The 23,508-nt window shown below is 52.1% G+C and overlaps 1 protein-coding gene across 3 annotated transcripts in view; it reads left to right on the top strand.

Annotated features, from left to right (window-relative positions):
• The first annotated feature begins 3,156 nt into the window (after positions 1-3,156).
• The window catches only part of VSTM2B (V-set and transmembrane domain containing 2B), a 41,978-nt gene continuing 21,626 nt past the window's right edge, over positions 3,157-23,508 (top strand). For 2 of the 3 annotated variants that reach the window (XR_005452940.1, XM_038753961.1), the window contains exons 1-4: positions 3,157-3,282; positions 4,237-4,421; positions 6,107-6,136; positions 8,210-8,666. Coding sequence is in view for 2 of the 3 variants with exons in the window: in XM_038753961.1 (XP_038609889.1) it covers positions 3,210-3,282; positions 4,237-4,421; positions 6,107-6,136; positions 8,210-8,666 (745 nt within the window). In the remaining variant the exon portion in view is untranslated. Of the gene's footprint in view, positions 3,283-4,236; positions 4,422-6,106; positions 6,137-8,209; positions 8,667-12,332; positions 12,397-23,508 lie in introns of all 3 variants that reach the window. The other variant, XM_038753962.1, reaches the window with a different exon arrangement.

The following is a 23,508-nucleotide window of genomic DNA, read 5'->3' as shown; positions in this document are numbered from 1 at the left end:
TGGCTCTCACGAGTGGCCCCTCACCCCATTGCTGCCCTTGGAGGGAACTGGGGGGAGCTGGAGAGGAAGGGGAGGAGGGACTTGAGACTCCCGAAAATGAAAAGTGTGCCTGGTGTCCTAAAGAGTGTCTGTGATAATAAAATAATAATAATAATAATAATAATAACAACAATAATAATAATAATGGCATTTGTTAAGCACTTACTATGTGCAAAGCACTGTTCTCTAAGCACGGGTGAGGGGATACAGGGTGATCAGGTTCTCCCACATGGGGCTCACAATCCTAATCCCCATTTTACAGATGAGGTAACTGAGGCACAGAGAAGTTAAGTGACTTGCCTAAAGTCACACAGCCGATAAGTGGCAGAGCCGGGATTAGAACCCATGACCTCTTACTCCCAAGCCTGTGCTCTTTCCATTGAGCCACACTGCTCCCCCAATCCCCAGGGTTGGGTGAGGGGTGTCTCCTTTGCATGGAGTAGTGGATAGAGCCTGGTCCTGGAAGTGAGAAGGTCTTGGGTTCTAATTCCGCCTCCGCCACTCGTCTGCTGTGGGACCTTGGGTAAGTTCCTTATAATAATAATAATAATAATAATAATAATAATAATAATAATAATAATAATAATGACAGCATTTGTTAAGCACTTACTATGTGCCAAGTATTGTTCTAAGCACTGGGGTTGATACAAGGTAATCAAATTGTCCCACGTGGGGCTCACAGTCTTCATCTCATTTTACAGATGAGGTAACTGAGGCACAGAGAAGTGAAGTGACTTGCCCAAAGTCACAAAGCTGACAAGTGGCGGGGCCAGGATTAGAACCCACCAACTCTGACTCCCAAGCCCGGGCTCTTTCCACCGAGCCGCACTGCTTCTCTTCCCTGGGTCTCAGTTCCCTCATCTTTAAAATGGGGATTGAGACTGTGAGCCCCACGTGGGACGGGGACTGTGTCCAACCCCATCACAATTCATCACGAAAATGGTACTTGTTAAGAGTTTACTATGTGCCATGCACTGTTCTAAGCGATGGGTTAGGTACAAGGAAATCGGATCATCCCACGTGGGACTCACAGTCTCCATCCCCATTTTCCAGACAAAGTAACCGAGGCCCAGAGAAGCGATGTGGCAGCGGACAAGTGGCGGAGTCGGGATTAGAACCCACGACCTCTGACTCCCAACCCCGGGCCCTTTGCACTAAACCACGCTGCTTCTCTTGGTTTGTATCCACTGCAACACTTAGTCCAGAGCCCAGCACACAGTAAGCGCTTAGCAAATAGCACAGTGATGATGATGATGATGCTAGCAGAAGCAGTGAGGCTCAGTGGAAGGAGCCCGGGCTTGGGAGTCAGAGGACTCCCGTGTCCGCTGCTTGTCCTAAGCGCTTAGTACAGTGCTCTGCACACAGTAAGCGCTCAATAAATACGATTGAATGAATGAATGCCTGTTGTGCGACATTGGGCAAGCCACTTCACTTCTCTCTGCCTCAGTTTCCTCATCTGGAAAATGGGGGTGAGGACTGTGAGCCCCACGTGGGACAACCTGATTACCTTGTATCTACCCCAGCGCTTATAACAGTGCTTGGCACATAGTAAGCGCTTAACCTCTCCATCCCCCCCATCTTACCTCCTTCCCTTCCCCACAGCACCTGTATATATGTATATATGTTTGTACATATTTATTACTCTATTTATTTATTTATTTATTTTACTTGTACATATCTATTCTATTTTATTTTGTTAGTATGTTTGGTTTTGTTCTCTGTCTCCCCCTTTTAGACTGTGAACCCACTGTTGGGTAGGGACTGTCTCTATATGTTGCCAACTTGTACTTCCCAAGTGCTTAGTACAGTGCTCTGCACACAGTAAGCGCTCAATAAATACGATTGATTGATTGATTGATAATAATAATAATGAATTATTATTATTATTATTATTATTTGTCCCCATGCCAGGACAGAGGAGGCAGGGAAGGATGGCGTCTGGCAACCCAGCAGCAGGCCTGAGCCCCGGTTCTGGCTGGAGAGGGACTCCTCCCCCGCCTTTTCTGTCTCTCTGTGTGTCTCTGTGTGTGTCTCTTATGTGTCTCTGTGTGTCTGTGTTTGTCTGTGGGTGTCTCTGTGTGTCTGTGTGTCTCTCTGTATGTGTCTCTGTGTGTCTGTGTTTGTGAGTGTCTCTGTGTGTCTGTGTGTCTCTCTGTATGTGTCTCTGTGTGTCTGTGTTTGTCCGTGAGTGTCTCTGTGTGTCTGTGTGTGTGTCTCTGTGTGTCTGTGTGTAACTCTGTGTGTGTTTCTCTGTATGTGTCTCTGTGTTTCTGTGTCTGTGAGTGTCTGTGTGTGTCTGTGTGTCTCTCTGTATGTGTCTGTGTGTCTGTGTTTGTCTGTGAGTGTCTCTGTGTGTCTGTGTGTGTGTGTCTCTGTGTGTGTGTGTGTGTGTGTGTGTGTGTGTGTGTGTGTGTGTGTGTGTGTGTGTGTGTGTGTGTGTGTGTGTGTGTGTGTGTGTTTCTCCGGCCCGGCTGTCCCCGCTCATTGCCTGGCGCTGGGCCGCGTCAGCTGGGGAAGTTTCCTGCTATAGGCTGAGCGCTCTGCTTCTGCTGGTTTGAGGAGTGCGGGGTGGGGGGCGGGGAGGAGGAGGAGGAGGAGGAGGAAGAAGAAGAGGCCGGAGAAGGCAAGGAGCCGGGAGGCAGCCCGCCGCAGCCCCCCGTCCCGTCCCCTCCCCGTCCCCGGTCCGGCCCGCCCGGAGTGGGGCGGGGGTCGCGGCGGGAGGGACCAGGCCCCCGGCGGAGAGGATGGACCGGTCCTGGCCGGGAGCCCGGGACCCCCTGAGCCCCCCGGGCCCCTCCTGAGCCCACCCCCCACCTCCACCACCACCTCCAGGAAGCCCCCCGCCCTTGCGGGCAGAGGCAGAGGAGGACCGGCGGGAGCTGCCCAGCAGCCTCAGCGGGAGCATCCTCAGCATCCTCGGCAGGACCAGTAGGACCATCAGCAGCAGGACCATCAGCAGCAGGACCAGGATCAGGCCGGTTCCGCCTGGGGATTTTACCGTCCTGGGCCGGGGGTCGCCCCCCCCCCCCCGACCCCCACCCCCCGACCCCGAGCCGAGCTGGACCCGGGGGCGAGCGGCGAGGGCAGGCCAGGGCCGGCCAGGGCCATGCTGGAGGCTTCGTAGCCGCGCTCGCCCCCCGCCCCGGCTCCCCCAACCCTCCCCATGTGCGATGGAAAATCGGGGGCTTCTCGGCGCCCTCTGCTCCCTCGTCCTCCACGCCCCCCTCCTCTTCATCGCCAACGGTGAGACCCCGCGGGGGGCACGGCAAAGGGGGGCACGGCAAAGGGGGGCACACCAGGGGGCCTGGGGGCCGGGGGGCCGCTAGCCCAGAGCCCGCCGAGGAGGGAGGACGGAGGACGGAGGATGGAGAGGGAGGAGGAAGGATGGAGGAGGGAGGATGAAGGATGGAGGATTGAGGAGGGAGGAGGCAGGAGGGAGGATGGAGGATGGACGAAGGAGGAGGGAGGATGAAGGAGGGAGAAAGGAGGAGGGAGGAGGAAGGAGGAAGGCTGGAGGAGGATGGAGGATGGAGGGAGGATGAAGGATGGAGGAGGGAGGAGGAAGGAGGATGGAGGAAGGATGGAGGATGGAGGAGGGAGGATGGAGGAGAGAGGATGGGGGATGAAGGATGGAGGAGGGAGAAGGGAGGAGGGGGGGAGCCTTAGGGGCACGTTGGGGGGCGCCTGGGGTCGGGCGGGGGGCAGGACACACACACACACACACACACACACACACATACACACACACACCCCCTCCTCTTCCTCCTTCACCCCCAGGAACTAACTTGCTGGGATTGAGGGGTGGTTTGCACCCCGCCCAAACACATAGACACACATACACACACACAAACACACACACACTCCTTCCTCTCCCCCTTCACCCCCAGGAGCTGACTTGCTCCGATTCGGGGGTGGTTTGCAGCTGCCCCCAGCAAACACACACATACACACCCTCCTCTCCCTCTTCACCCCCAGGAGCTAGCTTGCTTGGGCCAAAGGGGGACCCCACCCGAGTTTGCTAAAACAGAGAGGACGAGGCCGCCCCCAGCAGCGTGGAGATCTCAGCTAGCCAACCCTACCGGTCCTCGAGTGATATCTCCTGTTTTGTTTTGGGTTTTTTGTTTTGGTTTTTGTTGGGGCTTTTGGGGTTTTTTCCCCCCTCCCACCTGGCCCTCCCCACCCGGCCTCCCCCGGCAGCGACCTTCACGGAAGTCCCCAAAGATGTGACGGTGAGGGAGGGAGATGATATTGAGATGCCCTGCGCTTTCCGGGCCAACGGAGCCACCTCTTACTCGCTGGAGATCCAGTGGTGGTATCTCAAAGAGCCGGCCAAGGAGCTCGCTCACGAAGTAGCCGTCAGCGGGCCCGGAAGCAGGAGCAAGGTATCTATCACACTCCCCCTCCCTCCCTTCCCAGGGGCGTCCCTCCCGGGGACGGGGCCATGGCTCTCCCTCCCGGGACCTGGGAACCGGGTGGGATTCTCCCCGGGGGGTTCTGGAAGTCCGGGAGTGACAGCAGCCGGCTCAGCTCGAGGGCGTCTCCCTGTGACACCGGTAGCGCAGTGTGTGAGCCTCTCTCTCTCTCTCTCTCTCTCTCTCTCTCTCTCTCTCTCTCTCTCTCTCTCTCACTCACCTCTCTGCCCCCTCTCCCCCCTCTCTTTCAACGGCGGGGCTGGAGGAGCTAGATTGGGGAGGGGCGGCCAAGGAACGACCACTGAAAAGGGGAATAACAATAATAATAATAATAATAATAATAATGGTCTTTGTTAAGCGCTTACTCTGTGCCAAGCACTGCTCTACGCGCTGAAAACCAGCGGGGAAGCGGGGGAAAGAGAGGCAGGCCGGTGAGGGTTGCCCTCTCGGAAGCTTAGTAGCCTCCCCGGATGGAGGGAAGAGGGAGATGCGAAGACTCCATCCCCACCCCTCCTGGAAGGATCCTTCCCCTCGGAATAATAATAATGATGATGATGATGGTATTTGTTGAGCGCTTACTATGTGCCAAGCACCGTTCCAGGCGCTGGAATACTAGTCCTCCTGACTCCGTTGCTTCCTCTCTCCCTGCTCCTGTCCCAGTGCGAAACGGGGCAGCCCCCTTCCCCTCTTTCCAGCTCAGCTGAAAGGGCTCTGGCCAAAATCAGACCCCCGGCTCCCTCCACTTCCTTTCTCGTCACCCTCCTTGGAAATGCCGGCTTACCAACTTGGCACATCCCCCCACCTCCTCCCCATGCCGAAGAGCAAGACACAACCTTCCCAGGCCTTCTTTCCTCTGCCCAATTCAGGCTCCCCCCCCCCCCCCCGGGGGGCCCAAGGAGGGCCAGATGAGAATGAGATGGAGGGTGGACGATGCCAGCAGAAAAGAAACCCCCAACCCCAGGCCCCTTTCCACCTGTCCTCCGGCCAGGCCAAAGGGCCCTGGTTTCTTGTGGGCACTACGGTGGAAAGCACCTTGTGGGCCCAACCTCCGGCTGCCCCTTCCCCAGCTGCCCATCAGACCCAGGAGCCCCGGAGATTTTCGGGGTGACCGTGGGCAGCCTCTATGCGGGGTCCACGTCGCCAGGAAAATCCTCGGAGGCCCTGACTGGTGCCCTTCCTTCCCTGTCGAATGGAAGAGGGTGACCGATAGCAGAGCCAGGGCAAGGACTGTTGGATCTTGCTCCAAACCCCTGGCTTATGCCATCCTTGCCCAGACTCCCTTTCCCAACCTCCCCCCTCACCCCCCACATCCCCTCGAATCCAAACTAGTTTAGGAAGTTGTCCCGAAGGGGCGGGCCCTGACCGGGAATGAGTTTGAGTCGGATGCTGCAGGGTGGAGCTCGTGTCTAAATCCGCTTTTCCTGAGCGCCAGGACCGGTTGTCTCTCTTTCTGGTCCTACTGGCATTCGTTCATTCATTCAGTCGTATTTATTGAGCGCTTACGGCGGGCAGAGCACTGGACTGAGCGCTTGGGAAGTTCCCAAGCTCTCGGCCCAGTGTTCTGGCCACCGTGAACGCTCAATAAAGCCGATCAAATGAATGGAGGAATGCAGGCGTGGAAGCCTAATGCCGATTTCTCCCTCTTTGCATTTTAGGGAACAAATAAGGATGCGACCAAAATCAGCGTAAGTGTAGAGCCAAAAAACCGACGGTGTGTGGGAGACCCCTCTCGGCGCATTCTGCTTCAGGAAGGAGGCTGCTTTGAAAGGATGGGGGCTGAGGGTGGGGGGCTGCATTTTAGCCCACTTACGGCCCAGAACAAACTGCCTTTCGCGCAGTTCTGGTAATTTCGCATTTTCGGCCGCTTGGCCTGTCATGCCTCCATCTGTTGCTATTTGCTCCAGTCGAGTCCCATGCCTTGTAAATCGAGAAAACATGACGTTTGCCTTCGGATGTCACCCTCGGCTTTCGCCTGGAAAAACCCTCCAACCCAGGTCGGGGCGGGGGCAGGGGTCCTGCCCATTTAGCTCGCCCATTTGGGCCCGAGCCTTCCCTCGGAGGAATGTAAATTCCTCTTATTTTACAACCGATTCAGCTCCAATCATTCGGCCGGGCCTCCTCGAAACGCCCCTTCTGGGACTGTACTACCCTCTCCTGCTAAATCATTTTCTGCACCTCCGTGGCCTCTGTAAACAACAAAAAAAAAGGACGGTAGCCCGGGATGGATTGGGAGAGTTTGGTCAGACTTCTGGGGAGGGGGTAACTGGCAAGTGGGAGATTGGTCATTCTCCGCGGCAAGAGGCAAGTTTTAGAAATTGGCCCTCTGGAGAAGCGTGGGGAGAGGGACCGGATCTCTTTCATTTATTCATTCATTCAATCGTATGTATTGAGCGCTTACTGTGTGCTGAGCGCTGGACTGAGCGCTTGGGAAGTACAAATGCGCAACAAATGTCTTCTGTCTTGGGTTCCCTCGAGAGGAAGGCGGGGAGCCCGTGGTTAGGAGCAGAGCCTTGAGGAGCAATGTTGGAGGAGAGGGAAGGGGGTGGGGGAAGGAGGTGGGATGCTTTGATTCTGCTGAGGATTTTGGATCCGGTTCCTCGAAGTGGATTTAGGGGGTGGGAGACTGTCCTGTAGGCTGCCCGGGGGACACTCCCGGGGGAGACCACCGTGGGGGCTGCTCGTGGGCCCATCGGGGGGCCTCCTGTGGGGCCTCCCGGGGGAGCCCGTCTTGGGGGCTGCCCGTGGGTCCATCGGGGGGCTCCCGTGGGGTGTCCCGTGGGAGTCTCCCCTGGGGGGCTGCCCGTGGGTCCATCAGAGGGGCCTCCTGTAGGTTCTCCCTTGGGGTGTCCCGGGGGAGCCTCTCGAGGGGCTGTCCGTAGGTCCATCGGGGGGGCCTCCCGTGGAGCCTCTCGTGAGGGCTGCCCGTGGAGCCATAAGAGGGGTCTCCCGTGGTGGTCCGGGGGAGGTGTCTCCCGTGGGGGGCTGCCCGTGGAGACATCAGAGGGGCCTCCTGTGGGTCATCCCGTGGGAGCCTCTCTTTGGGGCTGCCCGTGGGCCCATAAGTGGAGTCTCCCGTGGGACGTCCTGGGGGAGTCTCCTGTGGGGGCTGTCCGGGGGGGGCAGCCTGTGGGCCCATCGGGGGGTCTCCCTGTCGGATCCCTTGGTGGGGACCGCCCGTGAACCCATCAGGGGGGTCTCCCTTGGGATCCCGTGGTGGAGGCTGTCCGTGGGCCCATCAGGGGGTGTGTCCTGTGGGATACCGTAGTGGGGGCTGCCCGTGGGCCCATCAGGGGGGTCTCCCTGTGGGATCCCTTGGTGGGGACCGCCCGTGGGCCCATCAGGGGGGTCTCCCTTGGGATCCCGTGGTGGAGGCTGTCAGTGGGCCCATCGGGGGGGTGTCCTGTGGGATACCGTAGTGGGGGCTGCCCGTGGGCCCATGAGGGGGGTCTCTCTGTGGGATCTCGTGGTGGGGGCTGCCCGTGGGCCCATCAGGGGGGTCTCCCTGTGGGATCCCGTGGTGGGGGCCGTCCGTGGGCCCATCAGGGGGGTCTCCCCGTGGGATCCCGCGGTGGGGGCCGTCCGTGGACCCATCAGGGGAGTCTCCCCGTGGGATCCCGCGGTGGGGGCCGCCCGTGGGCCCCTCGGGGGGGGGGGTCTCCCGAGGGGCGTGGCGGGGGAGCGGGCCTCGCGGTGGGGGTGCCGGGGTCCTGCCTCGGGGAGGGGGGGGGTGGGTCCCGAGCCGTGTGGTGTTGTTGCAGACGGTGCGGGTCCAGGGCCACGACATCTCGCACCGGCTGCGGCTGTCGGGCGTGCGGCGGCAGGACGAGGGCGTGTACGAGTGCCGGCTGGGGGGCTCCGGAGATCCGCCGGCGCGGGAGCAGCGGGCCCGGGCCAGGCTGAGGGTCCTGGGGCCCCGGGAGCCGCCCCGCATGCAGGCCGCCCAGCCCGTCTCCCACATCCACAGCGGCGGGCCCCGGAGGCACGGGGGGCCCGCACCGGGCCCCGACCCCGCCGCCAGGACCAGGACGCCCCCGACCCCCGACGGGCCCCCCGACGGGCCCCCCGACGGGCCACCCGACGGGCCCCCCGGGACCCCCCGAGGACCCGCCGAGGGAGCAGCACCGGGAGCACCGGGAGGAGGAGGAGGAGGAGGAGCCCCCAGCACGGCCGCCACCGCCGCCTCGTCGGCCATCCTCCGCCACAGACACCCATCCGGTCAGTGCCGCCCCCACGCCAAACACCCGACGCCCACCGCCCTCACTCCGGGACCCCGAAGGACCTCCCACCCTCCATCCCTCCCTCATGGACCCAGGCCATCCATCCGCCACTCCGTCCGTCATTGAGTCGGCCGGTCCGTCCATCAGTCAGTCGTCGAGTCAGTCGGTCGGTCATTCCTTCGGTCCGTCCATCTAGTCGGTCAGAGAGTCAGCCTGGTCCTTCCCGAGTCAGTCGGTCGGTCATTCCTTCAGTCCATCCATCAGTCGGTCACTGAGTCGGCCGGTCCTTCCGTTAGTCATTCAGTCAGTCCGCCCGTCCGTCGGTCATTGAGTCAGCCGGTCCTTCTGTTAGTCATTCAGTCAGTCAGTCGTTCAGTCCATCCATCTGTCAGGCCTTCCGTTGGCCAGTTGGTCATTCAGTCAGTTCATCCATCAGTCGGTCATCGAGTCAGCCTGTCCTTTCCGAGTCAGTCGGTCAGTCATTCCTTCAGTCCATCCATCAGTCGGTCATTGAGTCCGCCGGTCCTTCCCGAGTCAGTCGGTCGGTCATTCCTTCAGTCCATCCATCAGTCAGTCATCGAGTCAGCCGGTCCTTCCTAAGTCGGTCAGTCATTCCTTCAGTCTGTCCATCAGTCGGTCATTGAGTCGGCCGGTCCTTCCCGAGTCAGTCGGTCGGTCATTCCTTCAGCCCGTCCATCAGTCAGTCGTTGAGTCGGCCGGTCCTTCCATTACTCAGTCATTCAGTCAGTCCGTCCATCTGACGGTCATTGAGTCAGCCAGTCCTTCCGTTAGTCATTCAGTCAGGCACTCATTCAGTCCGTCCGTCCATCAGGCCTTCCATTGGTTAGTCGGTCATTCAGTCAGTTCGTCCATCAGTCAGTCATTAAGTCAGACGGTCCTTCCATTAGTCAGCCAGTCATTCAGCCAGCCAGCCAGCCATTCATTCATTCCTTCAGTCCGTCCATCCATCCATCAGTCAGTCAGTCATTCAGTCAGCCGGTCCTTCCATTACTCAATCTTTCATTCATTCAGTCAGTCAGTCAGTCATTCCATCCGTCCATCCGTCTGTCCATCAGGCCTTCCGTTGGTCAGTCAGTCATTCTGTCAGTTCGTCCATCGGTCAGTCATTCAGTCAGTCGGCCCTTCGGTTGGTTGGTCGGTCAGTCAGTCAGTCAGTCAATCATTGAGCCAGCCAGTCCTTCCGTTACTCACTCAGTCAGTCCATTCATCAATCATTCATTGAATCAGCCCGTCCTTCCGTTAGTCAGTCTGTCAGTCTGTCAGTCAGTCAGTCAGTCAGTCAGTCAGTAAGTCTGTCCGTCCATCAGTCGGTCATTGAGTCAGCCGGTCCTTCCGATAGTCATTCATTCATTCAGTCAGTCAGTCAGACAGTCAGTCAGCCCATCCATCCGTTCGTCAGGCCTTCTGTTGGTCAGTCAGTCATTCAGCCAGTTTGTCCATCAGTCAGTTATTACGTCAGTTGGCCCTTTGGTTGGTTGGTCAGTTATTCAGTCAGTCAGCCAATCATTCATTCAGTCAGTCAGTCAGTCCATCCATCCATCAGTCAGTCATTGAGTCAGCTAGTCCTTCCGTTAGTCATTCATTCATTCAGCCAGTCAGTCAGTCAGTCAGTCATTCAGTCCTTCCATCAGTCAGTCACTGAGTCAGCCAGTCCTGTCATTAGTCAGTCAGTCAGTCAGTCATCAGCCAGCCATTCAGTCAGTCCATCCATCAGTCAGTCATTGAGTCAGCTGGCCCTTCCGTTAGTCATTCATTCAGTCAGTCAGTCAGTCAGTCGTTCAGCCCGTTCATCCATCCGTCAGGCCTTCCGTTGGTCATTCAGTCATTCAGTCAGTTCATCCATCAGTCAGTCATTGAGTCAGTCGGCCCTTCGGTTGGTTGGTCAGTTATTCAGTCAGTCAGTCATTGAGTCAGCCTGTCCTTCTGTTAGTCAGTCATTTAGTCAGCCTGTCCTTCTGTTAGTCAGTCATTGAGTCAGTCTGTCCTTCCATTAGTCAATCAATCACTCACTCATTCAGTCCGTCCATCAGTCAGTCACTGAGTCAGTCAGTCCTTCCATTAGTCAGTCATTCATTCATTCAGTCAGTTAGTCCATCCATCCTTCAGTCATTGAGTCAGTCATTGAGTCAGTCAGTCCTTCCATTAGTCATATATTCAGTCTGTCCATCAGTCAGTCATTGAATCAGCCTGTCCTTCCATTAGTTATTCAGTCAGTCAGTCAGTCAGTCAGTCAGTCAGTGTCTGTCATTCAGTCCGTCCATCAGCCAGTAATTGAGTTAGTCAGTCCTTCCATTATTCAGTCAGTCATTCAGTCATTCATTCATTCTGTCTGTCAGTCATTGAGTCAGCCCGTCTTTACATTACTCAGTCATTGAGTCAGTCAGTCCTTCCGTTAGTCAGTCAATCATTCATTCAGTCAGTGTCAGTCATTCAGTCCATCCATCAGTCAGTCATTGAGTCAGTCCTTCCATGAGTCATTGTCAGTCATTCAGTCAGTCATTCAGTCAGTCAGTCATTCAGTCAGTCAGCAAGCCATTCATTCAGTTGGTCCATCAGTCAATCATTAAGTCAGTTGGTCCTTCCATTAGTTAGTCAGTCAGTCATTCAGTCAGTCAGTGTCTGTCAGTCAGTCCGTCTGTCAGTCAGTCAGTCATTGAGTCAGACAGTCCTTCCATTCGTCAGTCACTCAGCCATTCAGTCAGTCCATCCGTCTGTCAGTCACTGAGTCAGCCAGTCCTTCCATTAGTCAGTCAGTCCGTCCGTATGTCAATCAGTCTGCCTGTCATTCAGCCATTCAGTCAATCCGCCCATCTGTCAGTCATTGAGTCAGCCAGTCCTTCCATTAGTCATTAAGTCCATCCTTCAGTCAATCAGTCCACCTGTCATTCAGTCATTCAGTCGGTCAGTCCGTCCGTCAGTCACTCATTCATTTGGCCTGTCCATCAGTCATTCATCCACTCATTCAGCCCATCCATCCGTCAGTCAGTCAGTCATTCAGTCACTCATTCAGTCAGTCCATCCGTCAGCTGTGCCGCCTCTTTCCCTCCCCCACCCCCAGCAGGTGCGTGCCCAGCTCGCAGCCGCCCTCCTCCCTCCATCACTTTCTTGGGGGGCTCATTTGCCTAGGCTTGTTTCCTTCCCTGTTCACGTTAAGAGGTTGGCTTCATTTACTTCTCTTACTCAGCCTATTTTCCCCCTTCATATTGCTTTGTGGTTTTTGTTCCACTGTTTTGTTCATGTGTAAAGTTGGACTTATTCATTTTATTCTAGAGATCTACCTTTGAACAGTGCTTGGCACATAGTAAGCGCTTAAATCATCATCATCATCATCATCGTCATTATTATTGTTATTATTATTATTATTACCCCCTTGCCTCCGCTGACCAATCAACTACGTTGCTAGCAGCCCCACTCTTTCCTCAGCTGAGAGATTGGGGAGAGACCTCAAGGGTTGGAACCTGCTTAGCTTTGGAGTGTCCCACTGTGGGATTTGGGATTGAGTCTTGATGGCATTGGATGAGATAAAATGAGAGGGAGAGACAGGGGGAAAGAGAGACTGCCCTAAAGTCCAAACCTAGAATCAGGGCAAACTTCTTCTTTCCCCTCCCTGGCACTCTCCAACCTCGTTTTCCCCTCCATTTAGTAATGACGGTTAAAAAGAGGGAAAAATCACTAATCGGTCGCCGAACACCTGGGCCGTGATCTTGGTGAGTGGCTTGCTGTTGTTTCTCCTTGAGGAGCATGACGCTGGTATTTCCCCCGGCGACGTGTTAGTGCAAAACAGGAGCAGAGAGGAGAGGCTAGGAATGCGGCGTTAAAAGGCAATCAATTAATCCATCAGTGGCATTTATTGAGTGCGTGCTGGGTGTTCTAAGTGCTGGGGAGATTGCACTTCAACAGAGTTGGTGAACACGTTCCTTGTTCGCAAGGAGGGAGTAGTTTTAGATGGGGACATAGAAGCAGCAAGAGCCTGGGCTTGGGCGTTAGAGGTCATGGGCTCTAATCCCGGCTCCGCCACTTGTCTACTGTGTGACCTGGGGCAAGTCACCTCACTTCTCTGGGCCTCAGTTCCCTCAGCTGGAAAATGGGGATGAAGACTGTGAGCCCCACGTGGTACAACCTGATGACTTTGTAGCTCCCTTAGCACTTAGAACAGTGCTTGGCAGATAGTAAGCGCTTAACACATACCATCATCATGATTACATGTCCTTAAGGGCTGTGGAGCTGAGGGTAGGGTGAATATCAGGTACCTAAAGGTTGCAAAGCCAAGCGTATGGGCGAAACATCGGAGAGTCAGTGAAAAGAGTTCTATTCTGGCAAGGCCTCTTGGAGGAGATGTGTGTGATTGAAGATGGGAAGAGTGGTGGTCTGTCGTGTATGGAGGGAGAGGGAGTTCCAAGACAGTGGTGAGGAATAGGGAAGGGGGATGGCGGCAAGATTGATGAGAACCAGGCACAGTGAGCAGGTTGGCGCCAGAGGAGCGAACTGTAAAGTCTGGGTTGTCATAGGAGATTCATTCATTTCATTTATTCAATCATATTTATTGGGCACTTACTGTGTGCAAAGCACTGTACTAAGTGCTTGGGAAGTACAATTTGGCAATATACAGAGACGGTCCCTACCCAACAGTGGGCTCAGGGGGTTGAGCAGATGGACTGCTTTAAAGCCCAGGGCGAGGAGTGTCTGTCTGATGCAGTGGTGGATGGGCAACCCCTGGAGGTTCCTGAGGAATGGGGAGATGTGGACTGGACTGTTTTAGAAAAGTGACCCGAGCAGCAGGGTGAAGTGTGGACTGGAGAGGGGAGAGGCAGGAGGCAGGGAGGTCAGCGAGGGGACTGATGCGGCAGTCAAGGCGGGATATGACGGGTGCGCGGATCAGCATTTTTTGGACAGAGGCGCAGAGCGCTTTGGGAATGTCGCTGTTTATTGTTGTATTGTACTTTCCCAAGCGCTTAGTACAGTGCTCTGCACGCGGTAAGCGCTCAATAAATAGGATTGAATGAATGAACTTGGTGCCATCTAGTGGCGATGGGCACTGCTCATTGCATCGCCTTTAAACGGAGCAACAGCAATAACAATTGGTTGTGTAACGCAGCCTTCAGGTCCCTGTCACTGTATCTTACAAACTCTGCAATGAAATACTGCTAATCCATTCCTCCTCTGCAGTGAAGTTTGCATTTTAATGACCAAAAGCTATTGCTTTATTAGCACTTCTGGTGACAATTTATTTGCAGAATATTATTCAGATAGAAGTGGCAGGCATTATAAAATACTGTGGTAGAAAATGCTGCTTGCTTACACACACACACACACACACATACACACACACACACACATTAATAGGTTGGGGCTTTAGAGTCCAAAGCTAAAATTTTATGCAGTGTATGCTGCATAAACTCTTCTTTGCAAGATGGAGGAGGAGGAAGAGGAGGTGTCATTGGTGTGGTGCATTGTACTGGGCGCTTGCAAAATAAACATAGCAACACTTTACCTGCCCACAAGCAGCTTCCACTCTAATGGGGGAGACAAGCATAAAACTATTCGTAGCTAGAGAGCTTGTAAATAAATAAAGCAGACACAAATACACGAGTGTTCTGTGAGGTGTAAATAAATCAACTGAGTCAACTTTGTAATGTCAGGGGACACCCAGTAGGCCAAGGAGAATGTCTGTTCTTGAATGGGAGGATAGAAGTGTGGTTCTTCAACCTGAGATCTTCACCCTAAATTTAGGGGAGTTTGGGGCCGGGGTTCCAAATAGGCAAAACCTACTGATATGTGAGGACTAGTTGCTATTAGACTCAAAGCTTGTTGGGAGCAGGCATCTGTAAAGTAGGGAAATGGTCTTCATAGGGCCCAGGTGCTCAGGAGACATGGTATGCTTCTAATGCTAATCAATCAATTGGTCAATTAATCAATAGTACATATTGAGCTCTTCCTGTGGGCAGAGAACCATAGGGCTTGGACAAGAACAATTACAACAGAGTTGGTTCACCCATTCCCTGCCTGCAATCAGTTTGCATCCTGGACAGCGAGACATATTTTCCATGCTGTTGAGATTTCAGGGGCTTCCTTGAGAACCACTCCCTACAGAATAATAGTAACCATAACCTTATCTCAGGTTTATAGAAGGCTTTTTTTTTCTAAAGCAGCCAACTCCCCTGTGCCATGTCCCTCTTCCTTGACCACGGCTCCGTCTGAATGTACCATGAGAAGGGGTGAGAACCCTGAGCCTACTCCCCCTCACCTGACCCACCTCCCCATCCCAACATTTAACTTAGGGCTGAATACCTCATCTGCCTGGCCTGATGAGGTTAGGAAAAGAAAAAAAATGAGAATTTCTGGGGCATAAAACATCCAAGGAGGGAGGTTAGCTACTGATAGCCACCTAATCTATTGTATTGTCAGTCAAGGCCTCCTCAAATACCATCCCCTTCCCCTCTTCTCTGCTCCTGGGCGGGGAATTTGTCTGTTTCAGTGTGATATTGTACTCTCCCAAGAGCTTAGTACGGTGCTCTGCACACAGTAAGCACTCAATATATACGATTGACTGACTGACTCCTGCAGCTGAAGAACTATTTGGGAATTGAGACTGCCGGCATAGCTGGGGGAGCCCTTGGGGTTAGGCAGTTGCTCACCTGATTTGGTGGCATCAGTCTTTAGGGGTCCCACCAGGGTCTGAAACTTGGGGGGCTTTTTGTAAAGGAGGCTGAGAAATGGCTGTAGGACGGGGAGCGGCAGAACCCAATATCGGGGTCTAAATCCAGTAATTAATGGGCGATTGATGTGGAATTGGCCACCCGCCAAACCAAGGTGAGCCATCCGCGAGGTCTGCAAGGAGGAAATATCGAAAAAGGCTGGTTTGTGATGGGAGTCGGCCCGATCGGATCCCGGCGGGCACGGCGCCATCCTGACAGATGGGCGTGAGAAATGAAGGTGATCAAGAGGGAGTATTAAATGCATAGGCTGAGGCAAGATTCCCCAGCCCGGACCCTCCGGATTGCCATCTTTTCCCATTGGCCGAGCCAGCCCCGTGGCCGAATTGGTCACCGAAAAGCAAAGCAGACTAGCATCCCGATAGAATGCCCAGAAGAGAGAGCAGCATTGTTTGGTGTCGGAGAGACTGAATCGCAGTCCTGGCTAGCTTTAAAAAAAGACGGCAATGTCTCTTGCCAAGGAGGAAAGTGGGTGCAAATGTAATGACTGAAAATCCTCCCTCTTTGGTCTTGACCCCTAAGTTAAGTAAGTTGTCTCAAGGCACAGAGGCAGGTGGGTGGGGTCTTACAAGGCATCCAAATTCAGCTCAGTCGCAGGACCATGAAGCTGGAGTTTTTAGAGTAACTTTGGGCTACTGCTGGCTATCGGAAACAGGTTCCTTTTCAGTCAGAAGTCTCCTGGAGAAGCCACGTTCTGCCTCAGCAGATGGGAGAAGGGGTCTAAATCGCCGCACAGAGGAGTATGTTTGACATTTGGAAGGATTTCTTGGTCTCTAAGCATTGTAAGGCTTAAGGCAGACTCTGCACTCAGTAAGCACTCAATAAATACGACTGAATGAATATTTTACCTTCCTGGAGCATTTTAAGAAAAGACTGGACAGGTATCTTTCAGGATGGTACGAATCGGATTCTGCTCAGAGGCAGGGGGATAGATGAGATGACCCCTCAAAGAAAGAGCCATTTAGTCTCCTCTTTTTTCTCTGCCATTGTACAGTGTTTCTTCTAAGTCATAAAGGCTGGCTGGGTCACGGTCCCTGAGCCCCTTTTCCCTGACACTCTTGCTTTGAGAAGGATTTCCGGGGGAGGAGAATTTTCTTTCTTTCTCACTCAAGGAAGGAGAGCGTGCAGGTCGGGTGGGAGAAAGGAGGAGAAGGGCAAAGTAGAACTTCATTCATCCTTGCAAACGGGAACAAAACTTTATCAACCCACATCACTTTTCCCCACCTCCCCCAGCCCCGGGGTAGATATTCAGGCTAAGAAAGGAGAGGCGGAAACCCAGGGAAGAAGGAGACAGAGCGATTATGTAAATAACCACTAGATTTCCGTTCAGGAATGGTTCACTTGGCATACAGCCAAACTATGAGTTTCTAAGTAGCACAACAGTCTTGGGGAGGAGGTGGTCCCCATAAACAGGCCCACGGGGACATTTGGTGAGAAACTGTGTCTCCTAACATTTTCCCTGAATACAATGGCCAAAACCTGAGCCTCCCTGGAAATCGTAATGAAGATCTTTCACTATGTGCGGTTCCTGAAGTAGACTGAAAAGCGGGAAAAACAAGGGGGAGAACAATTTTGCTCTCACCTGTTCCTTCGCAGTTTAAGTACGGCAGTTGAATCAGGCAAGTTGTGGGGGGCCGGGCGGGAGGCAGGTGATTGGCAGGTTTTTCATCATACTACAACCTCAGCCAGGCAAGAAGACTTTTTATGGCTCAGAGTTGTTCAGTTTAGCCCAGTACATATTTGCCCTAAAATTTACAGGCAAAAACTCATTCATTTCATATCTCATTTGTCCCCAGACACTTTTTGATACTTCGGTCTAAATATAAATGTGAGCTACTAGATGAGCAAATCAGTACAATACAGGGCTGACCCTCCCCCACCCAGCTCCCCACCATTGCCCCGTCAGGAGAGCTGGTTTGTAAAACTTCCTTCCTAGTTCATTTTAGCACAGACCTATTTTTCTCACTATTTATTCTGTTGATGTGTGTCATATCCAAAAAATCCAGTGGTTTTTTCAGTCAACCCATTCTAAAAAGGATGCTCTGGGGAAAGCGGAATATGACCCCAAAGAAGGCAGCTTGACTACTGAGCGAATTTGATGTGGGTCGGAGTTTTCCTTCCACAAGAAATACGGGATCGGTACCTTAGCCGAGATCCACGGCGTGTGGATTTCTAATTATGTTCCGGTTCTCTGGAGCGCTATTCTGCGGACAAGTGATCCGGCGTCCACAAAACCATTGGGCAATCTGTGGAAGAGATGTTGGCTACTCAGAGACAGGATTATCTGAAAATGTTTCAATTAATCCCAGGAAGAGAAAAGCACCCAAGGCATGGTTTGATGGGATTTTTGAGAGATTATTATGGTTCAGCTGCCATTACAGTGGGTTAGCCCCGTAACTACGTTGCCCTGGACCCCGTCAACAAGCAATGGTGGCTCAGAGCAAGGCGCCTGTTCCCTTTGGAGGATTATACCCAAGAGGTGATGCAATCGGAGAGAATCTTGCCAGAGCAACCCATAGAAGTCAAGAGCCCAAGGGTCTACCTCAAAGGAGTCAGAGCAAATCTAAAGCTGGGAAAAACTCCTGTACCCCACAATCCACCTCACTCCCTTCCTGAATGTGAGGCCCACAGTGGAGACTTTACAACTGCTAAACCCCTTCTCCTTCGACTTCGGGTTGTTTTTTTTTCCACTTTTGCACCAAAGTTTGGATCTAACTTTTACTCAAAGGAGAAAAAAAATGGCTGTCGCAATGCTTGCCAGGATGCTGCTTGTACTCTGAAGCTGAACTCTTCTGGCACAAGAAAATGAAAGGACAAAAAAAAAAAAGGGGAAATAGAAGACCTAGCCAGTCAATTGGAAAAACCTATTTCATCCTTCACAACAAGAAGCATTTACCGGTTGGGCACTGAGCAGGGGAGCGAATTCTACTGGATGTGTGATCCCTCCTGATGGAGAAGAGCAACGTGACTCACGAGAACTACATGATTGCCGGTCTCCTGAGTGATGGCTTCCCTTGCCTCTTTTCAGTATGGGTTTGAACTGACTCTCCTTCCCCGTCACTTCTGCTTCTCAGAGTACCCCCAAAAGACACACACAACGCACAATTGCCCTGGGACCCCTGGATAACCCCTGCCTCCCCACCGCCTCTCTTTCTCTGCTTTGTTGTCCTTCTCCTCACTCACCCCATGCTTTTTCCCCACAAAAGGGATCATACCAGGCAGTGGAATAGAGGAACCCATAAACTAATTTAGCCCGAAGCAGCTCGGTGGGGAGGAACTGTATCATCGCTCATGGTAAATAGATACGGACCCTGAGTTATAGGCATTAGTCTTGATTATCCATCATCACGTCCATGTGGACCACTGGTTTCTCCCACTGTAATTTAGGGTCCAATGCAGTTCTCCCCAAAGCCCTGGATTGATAGCGAACCGGCCTGGGAATTCCCCCGTTGGTGAGCTCAAAGACTGGTAGTCTGGGGTAGAATCAGGAGACACCTCACCCTGAAAACCTGGATTATATCACCTGGGTTCTGTGGTCTGGGTGGCCCATAGAAGTGCTTCCTGGGCCACAGTGCTTGGCATATAGTGAGCGCTTAACAAATACCATCATCATTAGTATTATTATTATTATCCGAGAGCTCCAGAACCATCCTGTCTCCCTTTGGACTAATCCAACTGGTCCAGACCCAACTGGAATCACTGTCCCCAGGCACAGATGCTCCTCAGGAGAGGCCTGGTCTCACTCGTCCTGTTCCGCCCAAACCGAATATTTATTGAGCGCTTACTGTGTGCAAAGCACTGTACTAAGCGTTTGGACCAGGATTTGGGGTTCTGGAAAATAGGGTCCTAAGGTTGTTCAGCTCCTTAGTTCTAGCACCAGTCCAACCTCCCAGGGGTAGGTGGGCTACCCCTCCCACTCTTTTAGCAACACGAACCATTCAGAGAGGAGGTTAGATCCAGTCCCGGGCCTAGCTGTCTCTGAACAATAGATCTGAAAAAGGAAGCTCTCATTAAATACGCATAAACCGATATTTTAAAAGTTCCGAGAATCAAGGATTCCCCAGGCACCCTGCAGGGACAAACAAGGGCAAGTACTTTTTAATTATACAATATTGATGGCTCGGAAGTGGACAGTGGCAAAGGCTTGGCTAGAGTCTCAGGTATCTGCTTTACAGAATAATAATAATAATAATAATAATAATAATAATAATAATGGCATTAAGTGCTTACTATGTGCAAAGCACTGTTCTAAGTGCTGGGGAAGTTACAAGGTGATCAGGTTGTCCCATGTGGGGCTCACAGTCTTAATCCCCATTTTACAGATGAGGGAACTGAGGCACAGAGAAGTTGTGACTTGCCCAAAGTCACACAGCTGACAATTGGTGGAGCCAGGGTTTGAACCCATGACCTCTGACTCCAAAGCCCGTGCTCTTTTTCACTGAGCCACGCTGCTTCTCTGACACGGACAGAAGACACGGATGGCGAGATGGGTAGGGACCGTCTCTATATGTTGCCAACTTGTACTTCCCAAGTGCTTAGTACAGTGCTCTGCACAGAGTAAGCACTCAATAAATACGATTGAATGAATGAATGAATGAGATACAGTGTTTTCATGACCCAGAAAGGCCCTCTCATTTCCATTACTCACTGGCCATGGCCGGGTTCCCTCAAAACCTGCTTCAGGCACATCATGAGGCTGCACTTCTTAAAGATAAAAATGGTCCACATGGACCTATGACTCAGGGGCTCTAACTATTTATCATGAGCGATGATATAGTTTCCTCCCCACCAAGCCGTTTCAGGCTAAATTAGCCCGCCTGTCAGAAATCATGCTGGCCCTCCTGTGATAGGTGCTCTTAAAAATGGAAAAGGATCGCCAAATCTGGCTGCATCTTTTTTACTGTTCAGTTCGCTGTCAGTTGTAAGAGAGAAAGAAGGCTGGAAAAGATGGTCTTTGCAAAGCAAAGACTGCCATCTGCACTGCCCTCCAATCCACTTGAATAATAATAATAACAATAATCATTCCTTAATGTTACAGTCTGTCCATTCTCTAGGGTTCTTTCTGTCTTCTATTTCTTCACTTATCAATGCCTAAGATGGGGGCAGAGTTACTTACCTGAGTCCAAATCATACCCAGTCCCTGTTTTCTACCCATTAGTTGGCCCTACTAAGAGTCCCATACCAATTTGGAAACAAGAGGAGAAAAATGGACCAAAGTGCATTTAAAAAGATATCTCCTTAAAATACTTCAATACTCGGAGGCTCATTTGGGATGGGAACCAATCCCCGTCAGATTACTCTTGTATCTACTGTACCTGCTGAATTTCGGTATTTTGTAAATGCTCAATAAATAGCATTAGAAAACATGTCCTTAATGCAAACCAAGAAATTCCCCTTCACAACTTCTGCCTCATAAATGGCCTTCAATCAATCAATCCATGATATTTATTGAGTACTTACTGTGTGCAGAGCACTGTTCTAAGAGCCTGGGAGAGTACAGTACAACAGAGTCGGCAGACATGTTCCCTGCTCACTTAAAGCCTTAGGGTGGGGGGCTAAGAGTTGCTCCTAAACTAAGAGTTGTTTCTCCCAGATTTTAAACAAGTTTCCAAATCTGAAACCTCATCCCCTGGAATTTCTCCAGATTTGTTCTCAACAGTGACACTTTTCAGCTATGTCAGGGGGAGTTCTCAACTTAAATCAGAACAATAGTGCTAGTCCGGCCACACTGGTGAGCAAGCCATCCTTGACCTAGAGATTCCAGTTGCTCTAACAATAAGCTACATCATTCCAGTTTTATACAGAGAGAAATGGTGGCTTAAAGAAAAGGAAGCAACTCACCCAGTGCCTTGCAGGATGTGGGAGTGGGAGGACTGGAGGTATTTTGAGCCCTCATGCCAAATACTTAAACCCTCTCCCTCTCCGCGGAGGTAACTGAGGCCCAGAGAAGTTATGTGACTTGCCCAAAGTCACACAGCTGACAATTGGCAGAGCTGGGATTTGAACCCATGACCTCTGACTCCAGAGCCCTGGCTCTTTCCACTGAGCCACGCTGCTTCTCTAGCCACATTGTAGGGGCCAACAGAAGATGAGATTATTGTAACTTTCCCAGTGTATCTGTGCACCATAAGTGCTCAATAAATCATCATCTTTGATCGTATTTATTGAGTGCCTACTATGTTCAGAGCACTGTACTAAGTGCTTGGGGAGTACAATACAACAGAGTTGGCAGTCAAGTTCCTTGTCCATAAAGAGCTTACAGACTCAGAGGGGAAAACAGACATTAATAGAAGTACATTATTTATACTACGTCACTTAAAAACATGTACATAAGTACCATGGGGTTGAAGGCAGGGTGAATATCAAATGTCCAAAAGGTCACAGATCCAAGTGCCTAGGTGAGGCAGAAGGGAGAGGGAGCTGGAGAAAAGCGGCCTTAATCAGGGAAGGCCTCTCGGAGGAGATGTGACCTAAATAATGCTTTGAAGGTGGGGAGAGTGGTGGTCTGGCGTCTATGGAGGGAGAAGGAGTTCCAAGCCAGAAGGAGGATGCGAGAAAGGGATTAGCGGTGAGAGAGACGAGATCAGGGCACAGTGAGTATGCTGGCGCTAGAGGAGAGAAGTGTGAGGCCGAGAAGTGGAGGAGAATTCAAATAGAGTAGAGCCTATCTGCTTCGGCAAGAAGGAAGTCACTGGTTACCTTGGTGAGAGCAGTCTCAGTGGAGTGAAGAGGGTGGAACCAGATTTTGAAAGCAGGCAGGAAAGCTGAGAGAGAGGATGATGGTGTGGGGGAGTCATTCAGAGTCGTTGGGGTTGTGAAGGGGAGAATTTGGGAAGTGCACATCTGATGGCTTTGAGAAGGAGCATGACCCATTGCATAGAGGAGACGGGCCTGGGAGTTCGGGGGACCTGGGTGCTAATTCCAGCTCTGCCACCTGTCTGCTGTGTGACCTTGGGCAAGTTGCTTAACTTCCCCGTGCTTCGATTCCCTAATCTGTTAAATGGGAATTAGGACACGCACTGTGTCCAACTCGATTAGCTTGTATCTCCCGGAGTGCTTAGTATCATGCCTGACACACAGTAAGCGCTTAACAAATACCATAAAAAATTGGTCATCAGGGAGGAAAGATGGGTAGTGGGGGTTTCAGGTGGGAATTAAAGCTCTGGAGAAACAGAGGAGGGCAGTGGGCAGAGGTGTTGTGGGAGAAAGGGCAGAGTTGTAGTAGAGTGAGGATGAAATTAATGTGGTTAAGATCGCAGATTTCCACCAACAGCACTCTGTGGCCTGAATTTAAGAGCAAGAAAGAACATTCTGGAGGTCAACCAGAGCTGGGGGTTCGTGGAGCATGACTGACAGAGGGAGATAGGTGGGAGGAAGAGGTTGAGTTTGGTGGAGAGTGCCATACTGTGGGTGTATATTGGTACGGGAAGGGAGGGGAAGTTGAGTAGGGAGACCAAGTGGAACACAGGGGCTTGGGATATCTTGAGATCAGAGGTCTCTGTGAGGGGGAGAGAAGAGTTTTGAGGGGAGGGGGCGTGTGAGGGAGAAGGCAGGTTAGGGAGCGGTGGTTTGAGAATGGCAATTCAGAGTCGCCGAGTTTAGAAATGATGCAGTGACTGATGATGATGAGAGTCCGTGAGAGGACGAGTTGGAGAGTGGGCAAGGAAGGGTGGATCATCAGATCTGGGGAATTGAGAAGGAAGAGGAAGCGGGCGACTGGAGAGTCAGTCTTTCTTCTGAGAAACTAATTGGGTTTTTTAGCTAAAAGTGGTATTAAATTGTAAATGGCAACCCCAGTAGGTGAATTATGGTACTTCTTGTGCTTTTTTTTTCTTTTCCAGGGGAATAGATACCAGCTCCCCTTTCCCATCTCAGTTATTCATCATTTCAGTGAATAAGCTAAAGGGAGACCTCAAATTCTGGATCTTTAACAATGCTTCCATTCTAGATTTTAATTTTGCTCTGATACAGCTCTGAGGGTCATAGCAGGCTTCTTCTGGCTATTTATTGAGGTGTTCCGGTAAATTAAGCCACCGCCTAACAAGGGCAACTTTCTGACCTAGAAACTTTGGATTGGCTTGGGCTCTGGAAATGGAATTGACAGAA

This window comes from Tachyglossus aculeatus, chromosome 11, assembly GCF_015852505.1.
Source record: "Tachyglossus aculeatus isolate mTacAcu1 chromosome 11, mTacAcu1.pri, whole genome shotgun sequence".
Lineage (NCBI taxonomy): Eukaryota > Metazoa > Chordata > Mammalia > Monotremata > Tachyglossidae > Tachyglossus > Tachyglossus aculeatus.
This window is presented reverse-complemented; position numbering and strand designations above follow the sequence as displayed.